This window comes from Dermochelys coriacea, chromosome 1 (genome assembly GCF_009764565.3).
Source record: "Dermochelys coriacea isolate rDerCor1 chromosome 1, rDerCor1.pri.v4, whole genome shotgun sequence".
In the NCBI taxonomy this organism is placed as follows: Eukaryota; Metazoa; Chordata; order Testudines; family Dermochelyidae; genus Dermochelys; species Dermochelys coriacea.
In genome coordinates, this window is record NC_050068.2 from 35,738,701 (window position 1) to 35,759,233 (window position 20,533).

Sequence of the window (20,533 nt, forward strand, 5' to 3'; positions counted from 1 at the left end):
TCTCCTTCCCAGAGGCTAGCAAAGATTAGAAAGCCAAAAAAATGCACTCGTGATTAAATGTTCTCTGACCTCATGCTGCCCTCCCACACTGACAGAGCACAGCAAAATACATGGAGGCAGACAATCTCAGAGTGCAGGAAAACACAATATGACCATGAGGAGAGGTGGCAGGCTGAAGATGGTAGGTGGCATCAGCTTGCTGAAAGAAGGCAGGAGTCAATGCTCAGGTTGCTGGAGGATCAAACTCTCATGCTGCATCCTATGGTTGAGCTGCAAGAAAGGCAGGAGGAGCACAGACCGCCGCGACAGCCCCTGGGTAACCAACTGCCCTCCTCCCCAAATTCCACAGTCTCCTCACCCAGACACCCAAGAACGATGTGGGGGGGGGGCCCTCTGGCCCCCCTGCCACTCCACCCCAGAGGATTGCCCAAGCAACAGAAGGCTGGCATTCAACAAGTTTTAAAGTGCTGTGTGACCTTGTCCTTCCCTCCTCCACTACCCCACTGGTGCTTCCCTCCTCCACCACCCCTCCCGGGCTACCTTGGTAGTTATCCCCCTATTTGTGTAATGAATAAATAAAGAGTGCATGAATGTGAAGCTACAATGAATTTATTGCCTCTGCAAGTGGTGATCGAAGGGGGAGGGGAGGTGCTTAGCTTACAGGAAAGTAGAGTGAAACTGGGGGGCGGGAGGGGGGAACAAGGGGGCGGGGAAGGGGTTCCAGCAAGGAGAAAAACAGAACTTTCACATCGTAGCCTGGCCATTCCTGAAACTGGTTTTCAAAGCTTCTCTGATACGCACCGCGTCCTCCTGTACTCTTCTAACCGCCCTGGTGTCTGGCTGTGCGTAATCAGCAGCCAGACGATTTGCCTCAACCTCCCACCCGCCCTATACATCTCCCCCTTACTCTCACAGATATTGTGGAGCACACAGCAAGCAGTAATAACAAAAGGAATATTGGTTTCGCTGAGATCTAACCGAGTCAGTAAACTGTGCTAGCGCGCTTTTAAACACCCAAATGCACATTCTACCACCATTCTGCACTTGATCAGCCTACAGTTAAACAGCTCCTGACTACTGTCCAGGGTGCCTGTGTATGGTTTCATGAGCCATGGCATTAAGGGGTAGGCTGGGTCTCCAAGGATAACTATAGGCATTTCAACATCCCCAACGGTTATATTCTGGTCTGGAAAATATGTCCCTTGCTGCAGCTGTTGAAACAGACCAGAACTCCTGAAGATGTGAGCGTCATGTACCTTTCCCGGCCATCCAACATTGATGTTGGTGAAACGTCCCTTGTGATCCACCAGTGCTTGCAGCATTATTGAAATGTTTGCAGTTTATGTACTCACTGCCTTGGTGCTCCAATGCCAAGATAGGGATATGGGTTCCGTCTATCACCCCACCACAGTTAGGGAATCCTATTGCAGCAAAGCCTACTATGACCTGCACATTTCCCAGAGTCACTACCCTTGATATCAGCAGCTCAATGATAGCATTGATTACATGCATCACAGCAGCCCCCATAGTAGATTTGCCCACTCCAAATTGATTCCTGACTGACCGGTAGCTGTCTGGCGTTGCAAGCTTCCACAGGGCTATCACCACTTGCTTATGAGCTGTGAGGGCTGCTCCCATCTTGGTATTCTTGTGCTTCATTGCAGGGGAAAACAAGTCAAAGTTCCATGAAAGTGCCCTTACACATGCGAAAGTTTCGCAGCCACTGGGAATCATCCCAGACCTGCAACACTATGCAGCCTCACCACTCTGTGCTTGTTTCCCGGGCCCAGAATTGGTGTTCCAAGCCATAAACCTGCACAATTGACACCATGATCTGCACATTCCAGGGGCCCGTACTTTGTGAGACGTCTATGTCTATGTCCATGTCCATGTCCATGTCCTCATCACTCTTGTCACCGCACTGCAGTCGCCTCCTCTCGCCTGGTTCTGCATATCCTGCTGGATAATGCACATGGTGTTTATAGTGCTCAATCGCTGTGATGATCTGAGCGGGTTCCATGTTCCCAGTGCTATGGCGTCTGCACTGAAAAAAGGCACGAAACGATTGCCTGCTGTTGCTCTGACAGAGGGAGGGGCGACTGACAACATGGCTTACAGGGAATTAAAATCAACAAAGGGGTGGCTTTGCATCAAGGAGAAACAGAGTGGCCCCCTCAAGGATAGAACTCAAAACCCTGGGTTTAGCAGGCCGTTGATTTCACGGAGGGAGGAAGGAAGGGAGCAAAAAATGAACACAAATCTGGTCTATTTTTTGTTTTGATCCACTTCCTCTATCTTTATAGATCTTGCTGGCAGCAGATGGTGCAGTACGACTGCTGGCCATTGTCATCTCCTGGGTGCTCAGCAGAAGACGGTGCAGTAGGACTGCCGGCAGGACTGAATCGCCATGAGACGAAGCTTAAAAGGGAAATGACCTGGCTGAGTCACTCCCATGTTTGCCCAGGCGCCCCTGACCAACCTCACTGAGGTCGACTAAAAGAACACCCTGGAGTATGGGAACGATGCCTAGCAGTTATACTGCACTGTCTGCTGCCAAAAGGCAATGAGCTGCTGATGTGTAGCAATGCAGTACCGCGTCTGCCAGCACCCAGGAGACATACGGTGACGGTGAGCTGAGCGGGCTCCATGCTTGCCGTGGTAAGGCGTCTGAACGGGTAACCCAGGAAAAAAGGCACAAAACGATTGTCTGCCGTTGCTTTCACGGAGGGAGGGAGGGAAGGAAGGGGGTGCCTGACAATATGTACCCAGAACCTCCCGTGACAATGTTTTTGCCCCATCAGGCATTGGGATTTCTACCAGAATTCAAATGGGTGGCGGAGACTGCAAGAACTGTGGGATAGCTACCCACAGTGCAATGCTCCGGAAGTTGACGGTTGCCTCAGTACTGTAGACGCACTCCGCTGACTAAATGCCGACTAAATGCACTTAGAGCATTTGTGTGGGGACCACAGACAATCGACTGTATAAAAATGCTTTCTACAAAACCAACTTCTATAAATTCGACCTAATTTCGTAGTGCAGACATAGCCAAAAGAGAGTATGGGGCTTGGGGATTTAATCCCATAATTCTATGAAATAAAGGGAGCCTGGATAGGACAGCCCCACGGATAATTGATGGTGTTTGGGCAGAAGGAGGTAGGCACTCCTCCTATCTCAGGGATCAACAGTCTAACATATTTTGCCCGAAGAGAAATCAGGCCTTGTGCCAGGTCTGGAAGGCAGGACATCCTTAGCATATGACCCACAGAATTGGCAAGAATGGAGTCAGGTTCCATCTGTTAGTCAGGATCAGGAAACTCTCACTACCAATCCTCTGAACATGGGAATGCAGATTTCATAGCATGTTTGAAATTTGTTAGTCTCTAAGGTGCCACAAGTACTCCTTTTCTTTTTTTGAAATGGCTTTGTAAAGTATATGGATTGGAAACTGGGTTTCACCTAAATTAAAAAATTTACAATGAGTGGATGCAGGCTGTATACAAATTTGGGAGGGAATGTATGTTTAACCCCAAATAAATAAATAAATGGTCTCTATTTACTTTATAACCAATGATTGAATGATCAGACTCAATTTTATTCTTGATTTCATTACAATTGCAAATGCAATTTTATTACATGCCAGACAAACACTGGGCTAGCCTATCCTGCCCTCACACACATGAATGGGAAGGCAGAATTTGATTTTAGCATATCAAATAGTCCTACTCTGAAAATATGTGGGTATCTCCTAACTCTACTGCATGAAATATTTCTGAATTTGAAACCCCATGTAAAAATCTCTCAGAAACAGAGATTTCCAAATATCTAAATACTTATTGCAAGGTTTTTTTGTTTTGTTTTTTTTAAAAAGCTTTGTTACTCTGGCCTTAAAGTTGTAAACATGTATCAGTTACTTAAGAGGGGGGAAAGAGCATTTATTTGTATAATTCTCAGAAAATACTAAAAATGGAAAGCTTGGACAATAAATGTCAAGTTACACTTTAGAAACTACACACACAAGCAAGGGAGTTAACAATTATGTTTGACCAAACAACTGTCCACATTCCCTGTGTGCTTTCTACTCTCTTGCATTTCCCTTGCAGCTTGAAATATGAAGACACTGATATGAATTTTTGATGAAGGAAATTCTGGTACAGACTAAAATTCATGGCTTGTGGTTGCTGCCATCTTAAATCCAATCTATTTGCATAATTTGTCTAAGCTTCAGGTCAGCAAAGTTTAGCTACCCTTTTAGGTTTTTTCCCCCAGGTTTGAAGGTACGGGGGAGAACTTTTTATTTTAATGAGGGGATTGTAATTTAGACAACAGTTCAGTCATCAAGGTATGGGGTTTTTTTTTATTTCTATTAATACATTGGGTACCATGATGTTGCGCTCCATATTCTTTATAGAAATATGCTTAGGATATGGATATGGCATAACAGATATATGGGTCTTGTAAAGTATCATTGGAAAGGTTATATTTACTGAATGTGATTATCCAATTTGTATGCATGTATCATTTCTGAATCTAAAGTTAGGAATATTGACTATGTAACAATTACAACTGGGTGTGTACTTGGCAAACACCCACATGACAACAGGCCATCAGCCTTGATTGGCCACTAGGAAAGAATAAGACTTTGAAGATACTAATCTCTCTCCTTCCTGAGAGGTGTCCTGGGATGTAGCTGTGGCACTACTAGGTCATGTGGTCATGTCACCTGCTACTAAACACAGTCTTGAACTTCTAGTAATTTTTCCACTAAAAGGAGGGAGAGGTCAAGACTGGGAAACAAAAGATTCCTGCCTTATGTAAATCTTATTTAAGGCTGGGGAGTAAGTTGATCTGGGTTCACCCTTCACTGAATCCCCACCCAGGATGACTGCTGGAAACACTTAAGGAACAAGGACAAAGGGAAAGGGGGAGGAATACTGAACCCAGGATGGAAAAGGGATCTAGTCTGTGAATAAGATGCCTGAAGATTTAAGCTGCAAGCAGGATAGCTAAACTTCAAGAATTTCTGCAACCTGCCCAAAAGCAAGATTTAGGGTGAGAAATTACTTCTTGAAACCAGTCTCTAAGATCTTAAGCTTAGTACGCGTGTTCTGTTTATTTGCTTGGTAATCTATTTTGTTCTGTTTGCTATCCCTTATAATCACTTAAAATTTACCTTTTATAGCTAATAAACTTATTTCTTGTTTATAACATAATCCAGTTTGTCATTCATATGGGGGGGGGGGGGGGGGAAGAAGCTGTTCATCTCTCCCTCTCTCCACATTGAGGGAGAGGGTAAATTTTCATGAGCTTGTGCTGTGCAGACTTGGGTTTACTCCCCAAAGGAGGTGTGCACTTGAGTGCAGGGCAATTTTCTAGCTGAATCTTGCAGACTCTGTGTGATTCTACAGGTGGTGCGTCCATGCCTGTGTGTGTATGCTTCCAGAGGCTGGAGAGCCTGATGCAGCATAACAGGGAGAGGGAGCGCAGGCCAATGGAGCAGGTGGGCTCAGTGAAACCCCAGTACATCAGGTGGCTTCCCGGGGCGAAGGGTGTCCAACCCATCACATGTACATTTACCAAAGGCTTTGAATGGATACATCTAAAATAAGTATTTAATTTAGCTCAAACTTTACCTAATTGCTCTATTTCAGCACAAGTTGCACTTGTGAAATTTTAGTGTGATTGGTTTTAATTTTGATATTAAAATGGGAGTAAAGACAGAGGTGAAAGTAAGCCGGTACTGTCTGGTCTAGCGTATTGGTAAGAGCTGGTACACAGCCAATCGTACCGGCAGGGGGCAGCTTCCCCAGGGATCTGGCGGCAATTTATAGGGCCCAGGGCTCTGTCCCTTTAAATCACTGGTGGAGCCCTGGGGTAGCAGCAGCAGGCAGGAGTCCTGGGGCTCCAGCTGTGATTTAAAGGGCCGCAGCCCCAGGGTAGCGCTGGCAGCAGTGGCCAGGAGCCCTGTGCCCTTTAAATCACCACTGGGCTGCGCTGAAGGGCTAGCTGGGGGAGCCTGAACCCAGCCCTGCCACTTCTGGTTGAGCCGCCCCCCCCTCCACCTTGCTCAGGACCCCAGCCACCCTGCAGACCAGTATGTCCCTTAAGTTACTTTCACCCCTGAGTAAAGATTATAATAAAGTTTACAATAAAAACTCTTCAGTCTCATCTATGGAGAGACTAGCATTTCTCTACAATCAATATGTGATACAAGTGATTTTGTGTGATGATTATATCTTACAAAACATGCTACTGCAACATCTTTCATTGTACATTCCAAGGCCCTTCTTCTCCTAAATACAGCGTCAGTTCTCATCAAAAAGATGCCAGCCAATATGTTATACCATATACTGGTAATGCTAAACATAGATGCATTTAATCAAAACTGAAATTTCATGCTAACCTGATTCAATCTATGCCGTGTAGCTGTAAAGTAATCTAACTGTAGCCTTCTGAACAGTTATAGCTGTCTTTGGATCTACTCTCACACTACAGGTTGTGTGTGTGGTGGTGGGAGGGGGAGGATAAAGGATGCAAATGCACACAACTCTGGTGGAATCTATGCATTCATTAGCATCTTTTGCTTTCTGGGCCAGCACAATTAAAAGTGTTGGGACAAATGAGTTCAGCTTCTTGAGAAGTGATCCCTTCATTTGACCGAATAGCCTTAATGAAGTCTAAAAGGCACTTCGCTCAAATTTCCAAATTCAGAAAAACTGTAGCTTTGACACTGAGCTTTGAAAATAGAGAATATCTATTTTTAAAGATGGTAGTGGTGGTTAATTCAACCTGTCCTAGATGTAGCCAAGCAGATACTGGACTAGCTTCTAATCTCTCAAACATCTTTAGTGCTGGTCCTTAATATTCATTCTCTCATGGGTGTCCATTTCAGCAAAAGTTTAGTTCATTCCATCTCTTCTTTCTGCAATACAGCCAATAGGCCCTTCAATCTACCAGACAAAGGCATAACATGATACAATAGCTGGAAGTTGAAGCTAGATAAATTGAGACTGGAAATAAGGCCTAAAATTTTAACAGTGAGGGTATTAGAGAGACAAGGTTGGTGAGGTAATATCTTCTATTGGAATTTGTCTAGCTTCAACTTCCAGCGATTAGATTGTGTTATACCTTTGTCTGGTAGACTGAAGAGCCCATTGGCCGTATTGCAGAATGAAGAGCTGGAAAGTCCAGTAAAAGATATTACCTCACCCACCTGGTCTCTCTAATATCCTGGGACTGACACAGCTACAACTACACTGCATACAACAGTGAGGGTAATTAATCAGGAACAATTTACCAGGGGTTGTGTTGGATTCTCCCTCACTAGCAATTCTTAAATCAACATTTAAAAAAAATAAAGATATGCTGTAGTTCAAAAGGAATTATTTTCGGGAAGTTCTAAGGCCTGTGTTATACCGGAGGTCAGACTAGAAGATCACAACAGTCCCTTCTGGCCTTAGAAAGTATGAATCCTATTGAACATCTGTGCTTTTTTACACTCCTTGTAGATTTAGTCCTTTATTTATTTTCATGTTTCTCCACGCAATGCCATACAATGCCATCTTTGTGTAATTCCTTTTTTTGTTTTTTTGGCACCTGTATCCTATCTTCTTGGTAAATGTTCACGTTTTGTTCTGTGTGTTATAGTTTGAACCATACAGGAAACAAAGGGTTATATTCAGTCAAGGTTTCTGCCCCAGTATTAGAAAGTCTGATATAGGTGATGCATGGAGGAGAAGGCAAAGTAGCAGTGATGGAGAGTCTGTAATCTCCTCTCTGGTGGCAAAGACAAAGAGATGTATGGATTAACACACAGGCAGCCTCTGCCTAAGGAGCTTGTACAGAACCCCTAACAGGGATTAAAGCTATTCTTCCTCCAAACAGAAACACCAAGAGTTATCAACAACACTGCCTATCAGCCCCTAAATGTGAATCCCTACTGGGACAAAAGAGAAGGTACAATTTACACCCCATATGCTCTCCAACTTCTAAACAAGATTAGGGCTAATTTAATTGAAGAGTAATTATCGTGATACTTTGTCTTCTGAATGGTTTCCACTCAACCTTGTTTTGTCTTTCTGAATTATACTTTACTCTTAACTGCTTCTAATTCCTTCCTACCCAAAGTAAACTTTTTTTCTTCTTATATATTCTAGGGTGACCAAAAGTCCTGATGTTATTGCGACTGTCCCAATATTAGGGGCTTTATCTTGTATATGCAACCTATTCCCACTCCTTCCCTCATCCCAAGTTTTCACACTTGCCATCTGGTCACCCTAATCTATTCACACTGACCCCCATTTGGTCTTTTGCATATTCATCTACCTTTTGTAATCTACCTGTTCTGCTCTTATCATTGTTGCAGTGCCCCTGAGGTTTTCCCATAGATACCAAGATCATCTGCAAATCTGAAGAGGATCAAGTTCTGAGTATTAACTTCATCATGCAAGGCAGATTCATATTTTTTTACCTCACCCTTGAGGAATTTTCCTTTCTGTTTAATTGGAAGGGCCAGGAAAATAACACGTGAATCAATAAATCATGCCAAAGATACAGTTTTATTTTTAATCTCAGGAAATTCTAGCACTAAACTGCCTTCCTTTATTTCTTTCCATGCTCACGTCAAATTGCTACTTTCTTACCTTGATGCCAATTGCAATAATAAGATGTTTTGGAAGTTCAGGGTTATCAAAGCAATATGGGCACTTCTCCATACGTGCAACAAGCTGATGATGTTGATAGATTGCTTTTCTTCTGTGTCTTTCCTCTTCTTCTCCACTCCGCTCTCCCTTAGCTGCTTTGGAAACAAACATGTCATCCAGTGTGTAGTACTCTCTATCACTTTTTTCTGAAAACTAAAGAGACAAAGAAAAAATATATATGTACAAATGAATAGAAAAGAACTAGAATTATGTAGAAAGAAAAGGAGTACTTGTGGCACCTTAGAGACTAACAAATTTATTAGAGCATAAGCTTTCGTGAGCTACAGCTCACTTCATCCGATGAAGTGAGCTGTAGCTCACGAAAGCTTATGCTCTAATAAATTTGTTAGTCTCTAAGGTGCCACAAGTACTCCTTTTCTTTTTGCGAATACAGACTAACACGGCTGCTACTCTGAAACCTAGAATTATGTAGGACATTCTAGTATTCTTTACTTAACCAGAGAGGTATGGCATCTAGCAACAGCAGTCTTTCCTTTCATGTGGCTTTTTCCAGACACAATTATGAGATGCTTGGGTCAACTGACATCAATCATACGATACCCATGACAGATAAAGTAGCAAAAATTCAGTTGAATGATATAAACAAGCAGAATATATCATCACATTCCGTTTCAAGATAAACTTCCTTCTGGAGTGGCAAATATCTAGTCTGATACCTTGAATTTATATAGCTTAAATTTAAATTGATATACAAACTTCATCCAGTGCTTTTTGATAATTTTGACCTTTGGAAGCTTTTGTTTAGTATCTGTTGTGATTCCCAAATGTACCTAAAATGGGACATGTGTCCAATACTGTAAATATAAATAGGTTTCTGTACAATTCTTTTTCATGGTAATTTTTTTTTAAATATCTCATTTTCACAGAACAAATACCATTGAGTTTTACTTGGCATTAACCACCTGTATGTTCTCTCTAATTTTACATCATGCTACATAAATATGATATGGATATTGTTTCTGTAAAAAAAACAAAAAACAAAAAGTCTTGGCACCTTTTAAGAATAATTCTTACCACTGGAGTAAAAACTACAAATAGAAAACTTTTTTCTTATTTACATGCACTTTCTTTATGTTGAGAGAATACATTCAAAACAGATTTTATTAGTACTCTCTTTTCCTTCTTCCTTCTACTACCAACAGTGCCCATAAAATCATCTGTCCTGAAATACACAACTCTATTGCTAACATTCATATTTTGCACATACACCCCTATGCTAACTCTCCTTACCAATTAAACAGTATTTAGCTCACTTATGTAAAAATGTTATCTTCAGTCTCAATTTTTATTCTTCCTTGCAAGCAACTATTACAAACATGGATTCTCTAGCCTAATTTAACCTAAATAAAAATATACTCTCTCTATTCACAGACATTTTATATACACATTATCTGATTCTAGGTGGAAAAAACTGAAAGCTTTTAAGTCATTAGGTCATAAACTGTAAAATTGTAGTAGACTCCCCAGTACATAAAACAAAAGCTGTCAAAGTGTTGGATTCCCTGCAGAGTGATATCTAAAAGTTTGTGGTACCTAGGTTTCAGCATGGTTTCCATAGAAACCCACAGATGCTCCTCTACATTTTTCAAATAAATTACAGCAAAAATCCCTATAATTTGTGTGCACCACATTTAGTACCGATCAGAGTGTGAACTGCACCATCTATACAACTAATTCTATTTATCTTGACAATATACTTACAATATTATATAAAAATATCATTTGCATCATCTTTAGAATTACAATTTTTCTGCAAATCTCCCGTTCTTTCTTTTTTTGTGTGTGCAATAAAGAAACTTCTTGTGGAATTTCTTTTAAATTCTTAAAATCAAGAACTTCTCTATTAAGGTATTATTTCTATATTTAAAAAAAATGCTACAATGCTGTGTTAGTCTTTTGTTATTGATTCTGCCATTCCTGCAGAGTGATGGTATATATTCCTTTCTGCATTCCCATTTCCTGCCCTCTGTACCATACAGTGATACTGATTTAAAAAGTATAATTAGCAAAGATTTGTTATGAATGCATTAAAATTACTTGCCCACAAAATTTTTCATTATGCATTTTTAAAAATGTGATGTACTATTAATATTAAAAGTGCTGCTCTCTTAGAGTCCAAAGATTTTATATTCAATAATACATGGTTGGTTTTTAAAAAAAAAAAAAAAGCGTTCAAAAGAAAGGACTTTACAACACTGAAGATTTATCAGTTATTTCAGTATTTGCCACCGTAAACTAAGTCAATTAATTTCTAAAAGAAGACATGAAAAATTGAAGAGTGGGGCAAGGTTAAAAAAAATCACAATAAAACAAAAAATAAGTATTTTTAGCCACCATCAATAAAAACAGGTGATTTATTGAGCTGGTTACAGAAATTTAATAGGAGGAGCTTTCTTGTTAGGTCTCTGTGACCCTAAGAACCTCTTTATGCCAACCAGCAAAGGGCACACTCAATGCGGTGTGCTCAGAGTATTTAGTCAGTGATGTAAGGTATTGTATGTAAACTGGTCATGAATATTATTGCACGACGTATGTATAGGTTGCAAAAAAAAATTATGTATGTATACTGGAAATATGTACTTAAACATGTTGTGGAGGTAGCTGATAAACAAGTCTGCCTAGGGTTGCCAGGCATCTGGTCTTCAACCGGAACGCTCAGTTGAAAAAGGATCCTGGTGGCTCCAGTCAGCACAGCTGACTGAGCTGCTAAAAGTCAGGTTGGCCGCAGCACCAGTGGGGCAGGCAGGCAGGCTCCGTGCCTGGCTCCTGGGAAGCGGCCTGCATGTCCTTCCAGCTCCTAGGCAGGGGGACAGTCGGGGGCGCCGTGCACTGCCCCAGTTTCAGGTGCCAGCCAAAGTGCCGGCTCCACAGCTCCCACTGGCCAGGAACTATGGCCAATGGGAGCTGGGGGGGTGGTGCCTGTGGGCGGGGGCAGTGCACAGTACCCCCTGGCCACCCCTCTGCCTCGGAGCCGGCTGGACATGTCACCACTTCCTGGGAGCTACCTGAGGTCAGCACCACCTGAAGCTCCCACACCACAACTCCCTGCCCCATCGCCGAACCCCTTCCTGCACCCCAAACTCCTGTCCCAGGCCGGAGCCCCCCCACTCTCTGAACCCCTCAGCACCCCAACCCCATGCCCCAGCCCGATGCCCCTCCTGCATCCCAAACCTTTCATCCCATGCCGCACCCCAGAGCCTGCATACCCAGCTGGAGCCCTCACCCCCTCCTGCAGCCCAGTGAAAATGAGCAAGTGAGTGACAGTGGGGGAGAACAAGCGACGGAGGGAGGGGGATGGAGTGAGTGGGAGCGGGACCTCAGATGGGGTGGGGCCTCAGGGAAGGGGCGGGGAATGGGGTGGGGCAAGGGTATTCAGTTTTCTTAAATTAAAAAGTTGGCAACCCTAAGTCTGCCCTAGACAAAAGAACGTGGATTTATATGCATGAATCAAGTTAGCAGGCAGGTAACAAAACAGCATGGCTTGATTACAAGAAAGGACAGTGAAAGTACATTTGCATTTATGGTAAACAAAGTGATCAAGCTGCTCAAGAAAGCAAACTGAGCAGAGGATAAAGAATGGGCTTGGTGATTGCACCCTCAAGAACAAGCAACAGGGGAAAAGAAAAGGAGGACTTGTGGCACCTTAGTGACTAACAAATTTATTTGAGCATAAGCTTTCATGAGCTACAGCTCACGAATGCATCTGATGAAGTGAGCTGTAGCTCACGAAAGCTTATGCTCTAATAAATTTGTTAGTCTCTAAGGTGCCACAAGTACTCTTTTTTCAAATAAATTTGTTAGTCTCTAAGCCCTGGTCTACATTAGGCATTGAGATCGAATTTAGCAGCGTTAAATCGATGTAACCCTGCACCCGTCCACACGATGAAGCCCTTTTTTTCCAACTTAAAGGGATTTTAAAATCGATTTCCTTACTCCATCCCCAACAAGGGGATTAGCGCTGAAATCAGTTTTGCTGGGTCGAATTTGGGGTAGCGTGGATGCAATTAGATGGTATTGGCCTCCGGGAGCTATCCCAGAGTGCTCCATTGTGACTGCTCTGGACAGCACTCTCAACTCAGATGCACTGACCAGGTAGACAGGAAAAGGCCCGTGAACTTTTCAATTTCAATTTCCTGTTTGGCCAGTGTGGCAAGCTGCAGGTGACCACGCAGAGCTCATCAGCAGAGGTGACCATGATGGAGTCCCAGAATTGCAAAAGAGCTCCAGCATGGACAGAACGGGAGGTACGGGATCTGATCGCTATATGGGCAGAGGAATCTGTGCTATCAGAACTATGTTCCAGTTTTCGAAATGCCAAAACATTTGTGAAAATCTCCCAGGGCATGAAAGACAAAGGCCATAACAGGGACACGAAGCAGTGCCGCGTGAAACTTAAGGAGCTGAGGCAAGCCTACCAGAAAACCGGAGAGGCGAACGGCCGCTCCAGGTCAGAGCCCCAAACATGCCGCTTCTATGATGAGCTGCATGCCATTTTAGGGGGTTCAGCCATCACTACCCCAGTCGTGTTGTTTGACTCCTTCAATGGAGATGGAGGCAACACGGAAGCAGGTTTTGGGGACAAGGAAGACGATGAGGAGGAGGTTGTAGATAGCTCACAGCAAGGAAGTAAAGAAACCAGTTTCCCCAACAGCCAGGAACTGTTTCTCACCCTGGACCTGGAGCCAGTACCCCCCGAACCCACCCAAGACTGCCTCCCGGACCCACCAGGCGGAGAAGGGACCTCTGGTGAGTGTACCTTTTAAAATATTATACAAGGTTTAAAAGCCAGCATGTTTAATGATTAATTTCCCTGGCATTCGTGGCTCTCCTAGATATACTCCCAAAGCCTTTGCAAAAGGTTTCTGGGGAGGGCAGCCTTATTCCATCAAACATGGTAGGACACTTTACCACTCCAGGCCAGTAGCATGTACTCGGGAACCACTGTAGAACAAAAAAGAAAATGAGTACTTGTGGCACCTTAGAGACTAACAAATTTATTTGAGCATAAGCTTTCGTGAGCTACAGCTCACTTCATCGGATGCATTCGGTGGAAAATACAATAGGGAGATTTATATACACACACAGAGAACATGAAACAATAGGTTTTATCATACACACTGTAAGGAGAGTGATCACTTAAGATGAGCTATTACCAGCAGGAAGGAGGGGGGAGAAAGGAGGAAAACCTCTTGTGGTGATAATCAAGGTGGGCCATTTCCAGCAGTTAACAAGAACGTCTGAGAAACAGTAGGGGGTGGGGTGGGGGGAGAAATAACATGGGGAAATAGTTTTATTTTATGTAATGACTCATCCACTCCCAGTCTCTATTCAAGCCTAAGTTAATTGTATCCAGTTTGCAAATTAATTCCAATTCAGCAGTCTCTCATTGGAGTCTGTTTTTGAAGTTTTTTTTTTGTTGAAGAATAGCCACCCTCAGGTCTGTAACCGTGTGACCAGAGAGATTGAAGCGTTCTCCAACTGGTTTTTGAATGTTATAATTCTTGACGTCTGATTTGTGTCCATTTATTCTTTTACGTAGAGACTGTCCAGTTTGGCCAATGTACATGGCAGAGGGCATTGCTGGCCTATTATTATTGCTTAGCTTATTATTTAGAACGAAGCATTGCAGTGTATGTTTCCTGGCGTTCAAACAACATCCGTTCTTTATCTCTCTGTATTATCTTCAGGAGAGTGATATCATTCATGGTCACCTAGTTGAAATAGGGTGCTTTTCTTAAGGGGACATTCAGAAGTGCCCATTCCTGCTGGGCTGTTTGCCTGTGGCTGAACAGAAATGTTCCCCGCTGTTAGCCACGCGGTGAGGAGACGCAAAATGCGACCTTGTAACAAAAGCACATGTGCTATGTATGTAATGTTAACAACAAGGTTTACCGTGAAAGAGTGTACCCATTGTTCTATAAAATGTGTCTTTTCAAATACCACTGTCCCTTTATTTTTTCTCCACCAGCTGCATGTGTTTCAAGGATCAAAGGATCTTCTCTTCCCTAGAAGGCGAAAAAAAGCACTCGCGATGAAATGTTCTCTGAGCTCATGCTGTCCTCCCACACTGACAGAGCACAGACGAATGCATGGAGGCAGACAATGTTAGAGTGCAGGAAAGCACAAAATGACCGGGAGGAGAGGTGGTGGGCTGAAGAGAGTAAGTGGCGGGCTGAAGACGGGGCTGAAGCTTAAAGGTGGCGGCAGCGTGATGAGAGGAGGCAGGATTCCATGCTGAAGCTGCTGGAGGATCAAATTAATATGCTCCAGCATATGGTTGAGCTGCAGGAAAGGCAGCAGGAGCACAGACCACCATGACAGCCCCTGGGTAACCAACCGCCCTCCTCCACAAGTTCCATAGCCTCCTCACCCAGACGCCCAAGAACGTGGTGGGGGGGCCTCCGGCCACCCAGCCACTCCACCCCAGAGGATTGCCCAAGTAACAGAAGGCTGGCATTCAATAAGTTTTAAAGTTTTAAAGTGCTGTGTGGCCTTGTCCTTCCCTCCTCCACCACCCCTCCTGGGCTACCTTGGTAATTATCCCCCTATTTGTGTGATGAATTAATAAAGAATGCATGAATGTGAAGCAACAATGACTTTATTGCCTCTGCAAGCGGTGATTGAAGGTTGGGAGGGTGGTTAGCTTACAGGAAAGAAGAGTGAATCAAGGGGCGGGGGATTTCATCAAGGAGAAACAAACAGAACTTTCACACTGTAGCCTGGCCAGTCATGAAAATGGTTTTCAAAGCTTCTCTGATGCGCACCGCACCCTCCTGTGCTCTTCTAACCGCCCTGGTGTCTGGCTGTGCGTAACCAGCAGCCAGACGATTTGCCTCAACCTCCCACCCTGCCATAAACGTCTCCCCCCATACTTTCACAGATAATGTGGAGCGCACAGCAAGCAGTAATAACAATGGGAATATTGGTTTCGCTGAGGTCTAACCAAGTCAGTAAACTGCACCAGCGCGCTTTTAAACATCCAAATGCACATTCTACCACCATTCTGCACTTGCTCAGCTGTAGTTCAACAGCTCCTGACTACTCCAGGCTGCCTATGTATGGCTTCATGAGCCATGGCATTAAGGGGTAGGCTGGGTCCCCAAGAATAACTATAGGCATTTCAAAATAGCAGCTGTGTTAGTCTGTATTCGCAAAAAAGAAAAGGAGCACTTGTTAGTCTCTAAGGTGCCACAAGTACTCCTTTTCTTATAGGCATTTCAACATCCCCAACAGTTATTTTCTGGTCTGGGAAGAAAGTCCCTTCCTGCAGCTTTTGAAACAGACCAGAGTTCCTGAAAATGTGAGCATCATGTACCTTTCCTGGCCATCCCACATTGCTGTTGGTGAAACGTCCCTTGTGATCCACCAGTGCTTGCAGCACTACTGAAAAGTACCCCTTTCGATTTATGTACTCACTGGCTTGGTGCTCCGGTGCCAAGATAGGGATATGGGTTCTGTCTATGGCCCCACCACAGTTAGGGAATCCCATTGCAGCAAAGCCATCTACTATGACCTGCACATTTCCCAGGGTCACTACCCTTGATATCAGCAGATCTTTGATTGCGTTGGCTACTTGCATCACAGCAGCCCCCACAGTAGATTTGCCCACTCCAAATTGATTCCTGAGTGACTGGTAGCTGTCTGGCGTTGCAAGCTTGCACAGGGCTATTGCCACTCGCTTCTCAGCTGTGAGGGCTGCTCTCATCTTGGTATTCTTGCCCCTCACGGCAGGGGAAAGCAAGTCACAAAGTTCCATGAAAGTGCCCTTACACATGCGAAAGTTTCGCAGCCACTGGGAATTGTCGCAGACCTGCAACACTATGCAGTCCCACCAGTCTGTGCTTGTTTCCCGAGCCCAGAATCGGGGTTCCACCGCATGAACCTGCCCCATTAGCACCATGATGCCCACATTGGCAGGGCCCGTGCTTTGAGATAAGTCTGTGTCCATGTCCTCATCACTCTCGTCACCGCGCTGACGTCGCCTACTCGCCTGGTTTCGCTTTGCCAGGTTCTGGTGCTGCATATACTGCTGGATAATGCGTGTGGTGTTTAATGTGCTCCTAATTGCCAAAGTGATCTGAGCGGGCTCCATGCTTGCCGTGGTATGGCGTTTGCACAGAAAAAAGGCGCGGAACGATTGTCTGCTGTTGCCCTGATGGAGAGAGGGGCGACTGACGACATGCCTTACAGGGTTGGCTTACAGGGAATTAAAATCAACAAAGGGGGTGGCTTTGCGAGAAACTGAACGGCCGCCTCAAGGATAGAACTCAAAACTGGGTTTAGCAGGCCATTGATTTCACAGAGGGAGGGAGGAGAAAATGAATACAAAACAAATCTGGTCTATTTCTTTTTTTGAGCCACTTCATCTATCCTTATACATCATGCTGGCAGCAGACTGTGCAGTATGACCGCTAGCCATTGTCACCTCCTGAGTGCTTGGCAGAAGATGGTGCAGTATGACTACTGGACATCAACTTCTGCTAGCTGCAGATTAAAAGACAGTGCACTGCCGGTAGGACTCAATCGCCATGAGACGAAACAAGGGAAATGACCTGGCTGAGTCACTCCCATGTTTGCCCAGGCACCCAGTTAAAAGAGCACCCAGGACTATGTCGACGACGGCTACCAGTCATACTGCATTGTCTGCTACCAAAAGGCAATAAACTGCTGCTGTGTAGCAATGCAGTACCACGTCCGCCAGCATCCAGGAGACATACGGTGACAGTTAGCTGAGCGGGCTCCATGCTTGCCGTGGTATGGCATCTGCACAGGTTACTCAAGAAAAAAGGAGCAAAACGATAGTCTGCCCTTGCTTTTACGGAGGGAGGGAGGGAACGGGGGCCTGACAATATGTGCCCAGAATCACCCGCGACAATGTTTTAGCTCCATCAGGCATTGGGATTTCTACCCAGAATTCAAATGGGCAGTGGAGACTGCAGGAACTGAAGGATAGCTACCCACAATGCAACGCTCCGGAAGTCGACGGTTGCCTCGGTACTGTGGACATAGTCCGCCGACTACATGCACTTAGAGCATTTGTGTGGGGACACACACACTCCGACTGTATAAAAACGCTCTCTACAAAACCGACTTCTATAAATTCGACCTAATTTCATAGTGTAGACATACCCTAAGGTGCCAAAAGTACTCCTTTTCTTTTTACAGATACAGACTAACACGGTCGCTACTCTACAATAGGGAAAAGGAACTTTGTCTGGTTTTACTTTTCAAAGAATACATTTTAATATGATATGAAAGGGAAGAAGGGGGACTCCTTTGTTATGCATCATGTAGGAGACAAAGGAATCAGCACCCACCGATTCTAAGAATGGTGGATCCTCCTTCCTAAAGGGCTGGTAGCTTGATGTAAGTCATAAAGTTGCTTATGCAAAGATTGTATCTTACTGAAGTTAAGCTTTAGTGACTAGAAATTATTTTTGTTTTATTTGTAATCATAACTTTCTTCTCTTCCTAATATCACTAAAATTTATGTTCTTTACTAATAAAGATTCTTGTTTTATTATAAATTCAACTCAGTGCTGTATAGCGTGCATCTTCAGCTACACTAACAGGCTGCTGTGTGCACTGTCTGTTTAGAGGTGGACTTGGTAATTTCTGTGAATGTGCAATGACAGGGATTGGAATATGCAGAGACACCACACTGGCAATGCATCCGATGAAGTGAGCTGTAGCTCAAGAAAGCTTATGCTCAAATAAATTTGTTAGTCTCTAAGGTGCCACAAGTACTCCTTTTCTTTTTGTGAGTACAGACTAACACGGCTGCTACTCTGAAACCTGTCAGGTTCACTGAATATTACCCGCAAGGCAAGTGTTAGACTGGCATAGTCTTGAGGAATTTGCTGCCAAGGCAAGGAGGCTGGAGTGTCAGGGAGCTGACACAGTTTAAGTTCCAGCTTTACTGAAGCAGAGGAGCAACACAGTGGCTTACAGTACTGGGCACCCTGAAGAGGGTCACAGTCTCTGACTCTGTATTTAATAAGTGATGCTGTACTGCTACAGTATGTTAATCTGCATACTTTTATGCTAAACTTAGGTTGCTTCCAGATACAATTAACTGCAACTTTCACCTTGAATAATTTTAATGATTTCCTGCATTGAAATGGCAAGACAAAGAATACAGAAAGTGCACTGTACAGCACATTTTGGTTTTGAGACTGCTGTATCTTCAGAATCGTAGCAGATTTGTGCATCATCAGTTCTGCATCTAAATGGCATAGAATTCAAGAACAGCTAAGAGATTTAGTACAGCAAATGCCCATCGGTAATAAATAGTGATATATATTAGACTACTAGTGCATCAGGACAGATGTTAATGGGAGGTATTTTGTTCAATGGGCATAATAAATCAGCTTTTAGGGATGTATGAATTACATCCCTCTCTTTGTTGTCATATTGAAAAGTGACCTTGCAAGAATTTAGAAAAATAAGCAAGTTTAGAGATATAACCAAATAACCAGGTAAGAGATTCATCCCATGAATGACTGAAAACACTTGCCCTTCTTTTGCAGATCCTGAAGTTCTGCCCTTTTATACAAGGTCAGTTCCCCATCAGTGCTATCATATCCACCAGAGAGCTCTACTGAAGCCCACATACTGCCCATACGGCTGACTAATCTATATTTCTCCACAGAATGCACAATTCTGCAGTTTGCTTGAAGTTATGCTATATCCTATAGGAAATAAAACAAACAGCTTCCCAAATCTAAGCATCTTGGGGGGGGGGGGGGAAGAGAACAATACAGACTCATTTGGTTGTTAATTTACCAAATGTCCTTTTTGCTTGGAGCACTATGGCACCTAGATGTAAAGTTACATTTTGAGAAATTTCTTGGCAAGCCACTTTAAATGTGTTGTACAAATGATGCTCGTTCAGACCGATCAAATTCCTTGTTTAGGCCACATTTGAGAAGCCTCTTTTTAAAAACAGAGGGTCTTTTACTTAAAAGCGAAAAGCTCTTAAGTCTAAAGGATATTTCTTCGCATAATGAAAAACATTAAGTCAACCACGTCAAACATTTTGAACATGGATTCTTAAATATCTGTGCAACTAGCATCTAAGGGTAAATAATAAAGATTCAGCAAACTGAAACCTCTGACAGGTTTCAGAGTAGCAGTCATGTTCCTCAGACGTTCTTGTCAACTGCTGGAAATGGCCTACCTTGATTATCACTACAAAAGGTTTTCCACGCACCCCCTCCGCTCTCCTGCTGGTAATAGCTCATCTTAAGTGATCACTCTCCTTACAGTGTGTATGGTAACACCCATTGTTTCATGTTCTCTGTGTATATAAATTTCCCCACTGTATTTTCCACTGAATGCATCCGATGAAGTGAGCTGTAGCTCACAAAAGCTTATGCTCAAATAAATTAGTTAGTCTTTAAGGTGCCACAAGTACTCCTTTTCTTTTTCTCAAAAAGAAAAGGAGTACTTGTGGCACCTTAGAGACTAATAAATAAATAAATTTGGTATTCTCTAAGGTGCCACAGGTACTCTTTTTATTTTTGTGAAACCTCTGAGTGATAGTCCCTCTTGTACTGGCTCTTCTGCAATGGAGTCCTGTCAGCGTGAACCACTGATCTATTTACATGAGTTGACTCTACAGTCCATGACTGCTTAATTCATTTTCTCTTTCCTTTAAAGACTAAATGTTCTTGGGAATGATCTCCTTGCCTGACATGTTCAGATCTGGCAACTTATTACAGTAACTGTAATTCTTGACCCAACTGGCAGCCACAGTAATTGAAATGCAGTCTTTTGAATACAGCAAAATTTGCAAAGTATCTCCTGAG

At 43.5% G+C, this 20,533-nt stretch overlaps 1 protein-coding gene across 5 annotated transcripts in view; it reads right to left on the reverse strand.

Annotated features, from left to right (window-relative positions):
- The window catches only part of CWF19L2 (CWF19 like cell cycle control factor 2), a 197,014-nt gene that overhangs the window by 48,032 nt on the left and 128,449 nt on the right, over positions 1-20,533 (reverse strand). For 4 of the 5 annotated variants that reach the window (XM_038371146.1, XM_043504209.1, XM_043504207.1 and 1 more), the window contains one exon: positions 8,643-8,855. In XM_038371146.1, coding sequence (XP_038227074.1) covers positions 8,643-8,855 — 213 coding nt within the window. Of the gene's footprint in view, positions 1-7,548; positions 7,777-8,642; positions 8,856-20,533 lie in introns of those variants that run through there. The other variant, XM_043504210.1, reaches the window with a different exon arrangement.